The following is a 10,252-nucleotide window of genomic DNA, read 5'->3' as shown; positions in this document are numbered from 1 at the left end:
TCGACCGGAAACACCATAACTATAGAATATTTCTCAGGCCCATTTAGAAAAATAGACTGTGAATGCTACAATCGTCTGGGTCAATTTTTTCGAAATGCTTACAAATCTATCATGGGTATTTGAGCAACTAAGGAAATTAGCTTGATGACATCAAAATGAGTGATTTGACAACTGAAGCCTCAATGTCTTTTGTCTGATCCTTCATACTTGATTGATTCACGTCCTCGAGTTTCTCGGAAACACGCTGAGTAACATCATCACCTTGGGTGGTGGAAAAATTCTCAGTTGATCGCTCTTCATCATTGGGTGCTGAATTATCACCCATATTGACGCCACCAAATTCCTTCAAGTTGAACTTCTCCATATGTGTAGACTTCCCAGCTGCATCTGATAAAGCGTGCGAATCTGTAGATATAACAAATAAGTTCGCTAAATGTATTAAGTAAAATCAGAGGAGAGGAGAGGAGATACATTAAATAGTTCACCTTGTGTCTGATCGTGCTTGGTCCTGTTCATTTTCACTTGCAAACTCGCCATAATTGAATCCATATCGTCTGCTATCTGATCATATATACTTGATTGATTCATGTCCTCGAGTTTCATGCAACAGCACTGAGTAACATCAGCACTTGGGGCTGGGGTGGGAAAATTCTCAGTTGATCTCTCTTCAGAATTTGTTACCAATATGTCACCCATATTGATGTCATCAAATTTTTTCAAATCGAATTTCTCCACATATAAAGAATTCCCCACTGCATTGGACGAGGTGTACGAATCTGTAGCCATACCAAATGAGTTCACAAAATGTTTCAAGTAAAATCAAAAGAAGGCAGAGAAAGATGCATCAAATAGTTCACATTGTGTCTGGTCCTGCTTGGTTTCCTTCAAATCGAATTTCTCCACATCTATAGAATTCCCAGCTGCATTGGACGAGGCATGTGAATCTGCAGCCGTACCAAATGAGTTCACAAAATGTTTCAAGTAAAATCAAAAGAGGGTAGAGAAAGATGCATCAAATAGTTCACCTTGTGCCTGATCCTGCTTGGTTTCCTTCAAATCAAATTTCTCCACATATATAGACTTCCCAGCTGCATTGGATGAGGAATCTGTAGCCATACCAAATGAGTTCACTAAATGTTTCAAGTAAAATCAAAAGAGGGCAGATAAAGATGCATCAAATAGTTCACCTTGTGCCTGATCCTGCTTGGTTTCCTTCAAATTGAATTTCTCCACATATATAGACTTCCCAGCTGCATTGGACGAGGCGCGCAAATCTGTAGCCATACCAAAAGTTCACCAAGTGTTTAAGTAAAATCCAAAGAGAGCATAGAAAGATACATTAAGGCCCTGTTTGTTTCAGATTATGACAACTGATTGTCAGCCCGAAACCTATTGGTGGACTCAAATTTAAATATAATTTCCAGTCCAATAATAGGTTTTGGACTTGTAATCGGTTGTCATAATCTCAAGCCAACAGGCCACAAATAGTTCACCTTGTGCCGGATCCTGCTCGATTTTCTCCATCTCAATCTTCATCTTGGCAAGTTCGAGTTCATACTTCATGGAAGATAGTGCTGCTTCTGACTCGATCCATAAATTCTTTTATAATAGAGTTCGAGGATGATTCTCTCCCTCATCACTCATATTTTCCTTCATAACCTTCTTTACAGCCTGTAGGTTAGAGTGTCCATATAAATTTGATGAATGAACAAGGAACTAGCCAGAGTAGGTTATATGCAGAGAAGTCCAAATCATACCTGTGTAATCCCATTATCTTTCTGCAGATCCATATCAGCACTTGCAGAAACAAAATCATGGGACCGATTTTCTTTCTTACTAGACATACTAGAACACAACTTTTCCTCGATATGTTGACTCAAATCATCATCAGCCTCTATTCCCAGAACCAAAGACCTGCCAGAAGCAGATCCCTAGAGAAAAAACTTTTCAGTCTCAAAATAACATGTTAAAGTAAAATGTCAAAATAACATGTTAAAAGTAAAATGTGATAACATGCCAAAGAAGAACGAAGTGAAATGCAATGAGTTAAAGGTACACCAATACATGGAGCATGTGAGACGAATCTTGAAAAAATGCAGATAAAAGCAATGCAATTTGAAAACCTTGCACCATTTTGAGATGGATTCTTGAGACAAAATAGTATCATGAAAATGTCTCATCATCACAGCCACCAAACAAAATACTTGAGAGAAGGAAAAAGTGGGATAATACACTGCTGACAAAACTTACTTTACCGACGATGGCATGTATATATTGTAATCACGTAATTAACTGATTCAAAAGGTCTCCTGCAAAAAAATATACTGTAGGCCTAACAATACCATCAACATTAGAATGACAAGGCATGCACAGAAAGATGCCACAACATTTCATAAACAAAAAAAATCCATTATTTCTCAAAAACAGTAAAACTTTTTATTAAAAAAATTGCTAATGTATCACAAGATGTTTAGAAAATTTAAATTTCACTTTGAAAGAGTCAAGCGTATTATTGGCCTTTACCTGAATAAAGGGTGGCTTTTAGTCCATCAGAAATTGAAAATAGGGCATCAATAGGAATCACGACATGTAAAATGTAAAAAGAATCCGAATAGATACATAAATCACCCCTATCTTTATTTAACAGGTTGCCATTTTTCTAAAGAGCTTCACAACTGGAATTTAGACGCATGGCCCATGTAACTCTTCAATAAAGCTAAACCATATCTTGAAATTAACTACATTTTTCAGTTTCAAATTAGAAAGGCACAAATTTTCTTCTTACATCTCATCTCAATTCAATTTAAGGATGCTAGCAGTAACTTGAAGAGCGCTACCCAAAAAAAAAATCAGGATACATGATGTGTTTAGAGGCAAAATATCATACCTTGTGAAGATCAGTTGGCTTCCTAAAAGAATAAGAACTGCCCAACTCAGGAAATGATCCGGGCATCGCTCTCATTAACCCGACCTTCTTGGCGACACATGCATAAAGATTTCCAATTACAAGCCGAAGAACATCATAGTCCTGTTCTTTCAATGAATTTACCTTACTATAATTACTGCAAAGGTGCAATTCTGAGAGATGATGAATTGTCTTAACCAGCAAACACGCATTATTGTTTGGAAGTGAATGGTCACTTGAAATATCAGATGCTCCATTATGTTCAGTAAACTCAGTGGAAACACTAACTCCATTATTTTCAACAGCTTGCTCAAATCCAAATGAAGGATTCTGAGAAGCTGAGGCTCCTTTCCAACAAGGTGAATCCACAGCCGGGTTATATTCATCAAATGTCTGAGAAGAACTCTGCAGAAAGGCATTAAGAATGCTCAAGGTGGGGATTTTAAGTTTAGATTTTTCCATTGGAGACTGACCCGAGTGATCTCCGGAGACTGATTTGTGGTTTAAGGACAAATCTTTTTTTGTCAGAGTGGAATCTACAAAACTATGATCCTTTCTTTTCATGCCAGTACCACCAACTCTGCCAGGGTTCGCACAATCCCCACTGACATTGCTGGAATCTACGGGTTGATCACCACAATTTGCATTTTTTGACATTGGCCCTAAGCCTTGGACCACAGAAGAATATGATGGAGATGAATCAAGATTTGTAACGAATCTATCTTGTGAAGTGTTTAGATTAATGGGATCCCAGATTTTTCTTAAAGATTCTGTGTTTGGTATCAGTGAATAAGGGAGTACTGGACTCGAACCAAAAACTGATGTTCCAGACATGTCATAAGGGATGATGACATTCTCCTCAGAGATATATGGGCATTTCGTATCTTCCCATCCTGAACCAATGCATTTTGATCCAATAGAGCTTTCACCAGCAAGACTTCCTGCACAGTAACAAAATAAAAAAAGCATAATATGAAGAATGGATGTCATATAGCTTAGAGGAAATGCAAATCTCCGGCCTCCCTATTACGTACAATAAGATTGAAAAATTCACACAGTTTTTTTTTTAAATCTTTGAATTCATTGACATGTTATTAATGTTTCCGCAAATCTTGATAGGTAAAAATGTAAAATAACAGAATTATTTCGAACTTGATTCTTGGTCTGGTCAATATTTTCTTGGGAGCACACATAAGTTATCTCTAATAAATTATTCTAGCGGGCTTTTCTTTAGAAAAATCAGGATCAAGCATTTGTGTAAAAACTGCTTTTGAGAGATATTAACACATGTTTTGAATAAATGAGATTACCGTAGAATGGTTTTGATCTGGTATTGATATTAACACATGTTTTGAATAAATGAGATTACCGTAGATTACCGTACATATTAACACGGAAGGAACAGACGGGAGGAGATGAAGCAAAACCAGAAAAAACAGAACCCTTTTTCAGTGCCTAATTTAATCTCAGAAACATTGTCGTTGCCTTCGTTTTCCCTAGCATCCTTAACTGAGGTTTCTCTAGATAGGGATGCTCTATCATTCTCAACTGGAGAGTGTCTTACTTCAAGGTTACTGGTTTGGGGTATCTGGTTTTTACTGGCAGACCTCTCAATTGATGAGGAGCTGGATTCTTGAGACGGGGACGGTTCCAAGAAATTTCCACCTCCAATGGAGTTTGGAGATTTTGCGAGTTCAGCCTCTAGATCTTTTAGGATCGCCATTTTTGTGCGAAGAGAGAAAACCTCATCTGTATTGCTAGTCTTTGCAAGATTTCAGAGCACAAGAAATTTGTCACTAAGATCTTTCTCGTTGTTCAATTTAAACCGGATAAAGTTTGTAAATGTTACCTGTTGATGATCCCCAACATCCAGAGGGATGCAATCCCCGTCTTCACCTTTCTCTTCCTGAGAGATGCAATCCCCTTCTTGACCTACCTCTGCCATCAGATTTCACCTGACCCTAGCGAAGCTATGCCGGAGATTGATCGGGATCCATGGAGGTATCCCGGAAAAAAGATTGGAGAGGTTAGTAATGGAGACTAACGAATGACAATCCGCGTAACTTCAAGCGGCAAATTTACAGGTTGAAGCTAGCAATTTTGTTGATTTTCCTAAACCTAAGGTGGCACGTCAAAAAATAGGCCCAAAAGTGCTTTTCGGATGACCAGCTCCGTAGCCACCATGAGCAACCATTCTTCACATAGGATAAAGCACACTAACCCAATTCTATGTTTGCCCACTAACTCATCATGATGAAAGTAGTGACAAGTGTCCAAAGTATTATGACACTTGTAGCAACTAATTCACACATCAGAAGCTTGGACTTCCCAAATATACAAGAGTAAACTTCTGCTCCAACATAGCACCTGGATCACGATTTTTTTCTCAATGAAAGCTGAAAATTTTCTCCTCAGCCTCCCAATGTAGCAATGTACGTGAACCAGAACCTTGATTTATGACTGTTTGGCAACTAGTGACTATTTTTTTACGTGTGTGTCTGACACTCTCCCGATCCTTAGTCCAAGAAGCCTAGGAGAGGCTTGCATAAGAAAAAGACAACCTTCAATGCTTATAAGGAAGAGTGCCCTTAGTTGATCTTGCTTCTGATGTTGGGAAGGCCAAGTGCATCACATCTTGCTGCCCCTCTTGCCAGGCGAGGCATGGAGGCCCAGGAGGGATAGAACAAATTGGATCTTGATGAGCAGCCGAAGTTTGCAACCGCATCTGCAACTGAGTTTCCCTCTCTGAATTGGGGATTGCAAGTGGAAGACAAAATGCAAAGGAGTGGTTGAATCTCTTTCCAGAGATATTGGATTGCTCAGGATTTGCCCTTTCCCGTCGATGAGATCGATTAGAACTTTGCTATCTGATTCCACGATCATCTTGCTCATATTAAAGGCCTTGCAACAGCGGAGCCCGTCCAAGAGCGCACGAGTTTCCGCAACCATGTTAGTGCCTTTCTCGTAGTAAAGAAAGAAAGCTAAGATAACCGTTGATTTTTCATTTCGAATAACTCCTCCTCCCTCTCCTTCTCCAGGGTTCCCCTTCGAAGCTCCATCTATGTTGAGCTTAAGAGTTCCTTTATGGGGTCTCTTCCATAGAATCCAGCAATCCTTTTGAATCCTTGGACGGCAAGGAGAAATGCCAAGCTGGGACAAAGAAAGAACCTCTAACGCATTCGATCACTTCCCTATATTTCAACTCCAGATAGTCAAGTTCTAAATACTTTCATTGGCACGGTATTCAATGTTTAATGAGCAACCATTCTTCACATAGGATAAAGCACACTAACCCAATTCTATGTTTGCCCACTAACTCATCATGATGAAAGTAGTGACAAGTGTCCACCAAAGTATTATGACACTTGTAGCAACTAATTCACACATCTGTTTTCAACAAGCATGGACATCCGAAATATACAAGAGTAAACTTCTGCTCCAACATAGCACCTGGATCACGATTTTTTTCTCAATGAAATTGTATGGCAGCTGAAAATTTTCTCCTCAGCTTCCCATACGTGAAACAGAACCTTGATTTATGACTGTTTGGCAACTAGTAGAACACCACCGAGCTGCTTAAAGACTATCCAGAACTGAACCGTGGTAATCTAAGTGGAGAATTTTGTGTGGAGCACTATTTCTTCACTTGAAAATCTTTAAACCTGGGATGAATTGGAATTTCTGGCCAGCATCAACATTCCAAGGCCAAAGCATATCAAAAGATTCTTCAAATGAAGTAAAATTATGGCACAAACAACAACCGGATCTTTTCAACTTCAATTTGCCTCTTTCAAAGAAACCTTAATCGAACAAATGAGTTGAACGAAAGGACATTCAAGCTCTGTTACAGTGATGATAGATCCTTGTACAGAGTCAAGGTTTTGGTAAAAATAACCAAGAAGGGCTTGAATTACAAGCTCGAAACTCTCCTTGATCTAGAATCTAGTATCAGGTGTTCAGAATTAAGAATACAACCTCTCATCCTTCTCCCTCTTAAATCGAGTAGTTTCAACAAGCTTTGAGTGTATAATCGTAAAACATATTGAATCCATCCAGATTGACAATAATAATGAGTTTCAGATCCGAATCATCCGATGGATAGTTTCAGAAATTCCAGATCCAGAACTCAGTTTTTTTAACAACTCTCAGAGATTTGTTAAGCAGAGAATGAAGCTTCAATTGGATCTTTACCAAATGATATCAAAGAAAGTACCCGGACGAAGAGTTACTTAAATTGGATCTTTACTGCGATTTTTTTTTTGTTTGACACATACTTCACCATCACCATTAATTGATTCTTGAGCTCTCTCCACCAAATTGCTTCACTTCTCTACAGATCTGCCTTCCAAGAACGGCAAAGATTGAGAGATCTCTGCTGCTGTGCTCTTGATGTGGATCTAGAGAGTGGCAGCGAAAGAGTTTTCACACCAGAAAATTACCGCAGATATACATGATATTTCATGGAGAAAAATTCAAGAACAAGCAGAAAAATGACAGGGAATGATATATTTAATGAGAAAGAAAGGGAATTTGCTTCATTTCTACTATGAACTTCACTAGTAGAGTGGAAAGAACAGAAGAAGACCTACACAATTTCAAGGCTCCCTCTATTCTCCATGAAGAATTTCCCAAGAAACTCCAACAAGAACAAGCAAGAACTAGACCCTAAATTCCCTCCCAAAACGTTTCAAAAGCTCGTACCCTCCCAAAAAACTACCTAAATCCTGTTAGAATATGTGAGATCCACCGTTGGATTAGGTGTAGATCTCACCGTTAGATCTTCTTGTGGGAGATTAGGCAAGTTGGTTAGTGAGGAAACCCATTAGAATAGGCACCTAAATTTAATTAGTAAGTAGATTAGATTAGAAGATTCCATCATTATCTCTTTACATTGTCTGCTTGATCTCTTTCTATGTTTATCATGTATGTGCTCAGTATAAGCACACCTTGAGCTCTATAGTAAATCATCCAAGAATTAGTGAAATATTCTAAAATTCTTCATGGTATCAAAGCAAGAAGATCCAATCCGGGCCTGACCACAACAGTGTTGATTTCGTTCTCCGGCGGACGGTCACTATAGCCGTCGGCCGTCCACCCAGTCTCGTTTGATCTCATTGATTTTTCTTTTAACTTTAATGCAACCATTGCTTTTTTTCCTTATTTTATCCTGCACCCCAAAACACCATCAGCCCTTGTTGACCTCAACAATTCTTCTTTGAATCCCAAACCCAGAAGAGCATGCCCACCAATTCTCTGTCGTAGAGGGCCAAGTGTTGCTAAAAAAAAAAATGGGGAGAAAACAATTGATAGGACTGCCTCTCATGGCATGATCTCTTCCTTCAAGTCCATCTTTCCCCGCCACCATCGTTGCAAACCCTCAAATTTTTTATTTTTTTGAGAAATGATGATATGAGGCATGTGAAAAGAGAAGGGATGGAAATCATTTAGATGCTAAAAAGAATCTGCAACTTCCCACAGAAATGAGTGGGTTTGACAGCTGGTGTTTTCCCTCACAGCTTTTATACAATAAACCTTGATTTGGTGATGGCACCTCCTTCCCTTATCATTTACCTTTTTCCAATCCATATGATTTTGATGGTGGCACCTATTCCAATTCCTTTTCTTTTTCTACTTCCCTCTTGCCTTATCATATGCGAAAAATGCATACCACCATATTTGATATGCACACATCCTCTTGATAAAAAATAAAAAAAAAAATTCCTTCCAATGTCCCAATTTTTCTTTTGCAAAGTTTCATATTTGCCGCGCAAGACATTAATTCCCACCAATCTCTTCTTCTTTTTTTCTCTTCTTTGTTGCCCATTCAGGCATTTGTCCATGGTTCGACATTGGTCCATCGTGACCCATTTCTTGCCCATTCCGGCATTGGTCCATAAGGACCCATTTCGGCATTGGTTCATAGTGACCCATTTCTTGCCCATTCCAGCAATCTTGCCCATTCTGGCATTGATCCATAGTGACCATTTTCTTGCCAATTCTGGCATCGGTCCATAGTGACCCATCATTTCTTGCCCATTCCGGCATCGGTCCATAGTGACCCACCCTTTTCTTGCCCATTCCGGCATCGGTCCATAGTGACCCACAATTTCTTGTCCATTCCGGCATTGGTCCGTAGTGACTCATTATTACTCGCCCATCGAGGCTTGAGTCTTCTCTAGGATCTATAATCCATTGGCTTTTATAAGCCCTCTTGGCGGCATATCAACAAGCGGCGTTTCATCAACAACATCAGGATATTATAACATCAAGGGATATTCATCATCAAAATTCGTCAGTGTGCTCAAATCATAGGATTCTATTTTCCTATGGGAATTTCAAGTGGAGGTTTTTATTTTTCATATTGAGGATTTTTATTGTAATCAAACGTATATTGATTTTCAATCCATATACGTTTGAGGGGGCATGTTAGAATATGCGAGATCCACCGTTGGATTAGGTGTAGATCTCACCGTTAGATCTTCTTGTGGGAGATTAGGCAAGTTGGTTAATGAGGAAACCCACTAGAATAGGCAGCTAGATTTAATTAGGGAGTAGATTAGATTAGAATATTCCATCATTATCTCTTTACATAGTCTGCTTGATCTCTTTCTATGTTTATCATGTATGTGCTCAATATAAGCACACCTTGAGCTCTATTGTAAATCATCCAAGAATTAGTGAAATATTCTAAAATTCTTCAAATCCTACCCCTATGCTCTATTTATAGGGAAAGAGAGTTCTAGAATCTTCCACACGACATATGGCCCACCTCCATGTGGTCCCATGTGATTCTCCAACCACCACTCCACATCATCACCCTCCATCTTCCTCCTAATTACAAATTTATCCTCACTACAAAAAGACCACTCAACATACTACTACTACAAAGAGAAGGCACACTATCAAACTAATACTAAACCCTAAGTGTTTTGACCAGGACCCAGTCCACATCAGCGAGAAATCAGAGAAGGACGGCTGGTCCGCTTCTTCTCTTGTCTCTCATCTAGAATTTTGAAGAAATCGTGGATTCTAACATCCGCATATCCAAACTGCCCCTTAGTTATTGCTGACAATAGTTGGCATTCGTTTAGTTGATTTACTTTATTATTCATTGTAGTCCAGTTGTGACATTTAAGTTAGCTTCTGCAGTTTACTTTTTCTCATGACAGTTGTTATGCTCTGTGTAATGCATGCTTTGAGAGATGCCTTGCATGTTTGCGAACTTGTGCTCATGGACATGTGCCGCTGTTGCCTGCCTGGGCCGGGTCTCTGTTTGGGGCGTGACATATTTTGGTTCAAAACACACATCACGTTCAAAAAACATGGTAAACACGAAGTATTACTAAC

At 39.1% G+C, this 10,252-nt stretch overlaps 1 protein-coding gene across 2 annotated transcripts; it reads right to left on the bottom strand.

Moving 5' to 3' along the window:
- On the bottom strand, nucleotides 1–3,026 carry LOC143876126 (uncharacterized). 2 transcript variants are annotated; one of them, XM_077377780.1, is made up of 8 exons: nucleotides 2,888–3,026; nucleotides 1,758–1,931; nucleotides 1,494–1,671; nucleotides 1,188–1,274; nucleotides 1,026–1,106; nucleotides 858–944; nucleotides 486–776; nucleotides 1–405 (listed from the first exon to the last, which is right to left on the bottom strand). In XM_077377780.1, exons 3-8 carry the CDS (start codon nucleotides 1,561–1,563, stop codon nucleotides 137–139), a joined length of 885 nt encoding a protein of 294 aa, XP_077233895.1. In that variant the 5' UTR covers nucleotides 1,564–1,671; nucleotides 1,758–1,931; nucleotides 2,888–3,026; the 3' UTR covers nucleotides 1–136. The 2 variants fall into 2 exon arrangements, with proteins under 2 accessions (XP_077233895.1, XP_077233904.1); XM_077377789.1 differs by having other exon boundaries at nucleotides 1–387.
- Nucleotides 3,027–10,252: the final 7,226 nt, after the last annotated feature.

This window comes from Tasmannia lanceolata, unplaced genomic scaffold (assembly GCF_043159265.1).
Source record: "Tasmannia lanceolata isolate RefF3 unplaced genomic scaffold, GAP_Taslan_0.1 ptg000002l, whole genome shotgun sequence".
NCBI classification, from domain to species: domain Eukaryota; kingdom Viridiplantae; phylum Streptophyta; class Magnoliopsida; order Canellales; family Winteraceae; genus Tasmannia; species Tasmannia lanceolata.
The sequence above is the reverse complement of the archived record's forward strand: the minus strand, read 5'-3'. Positions and strand labels throughout refer to the sequence as shown.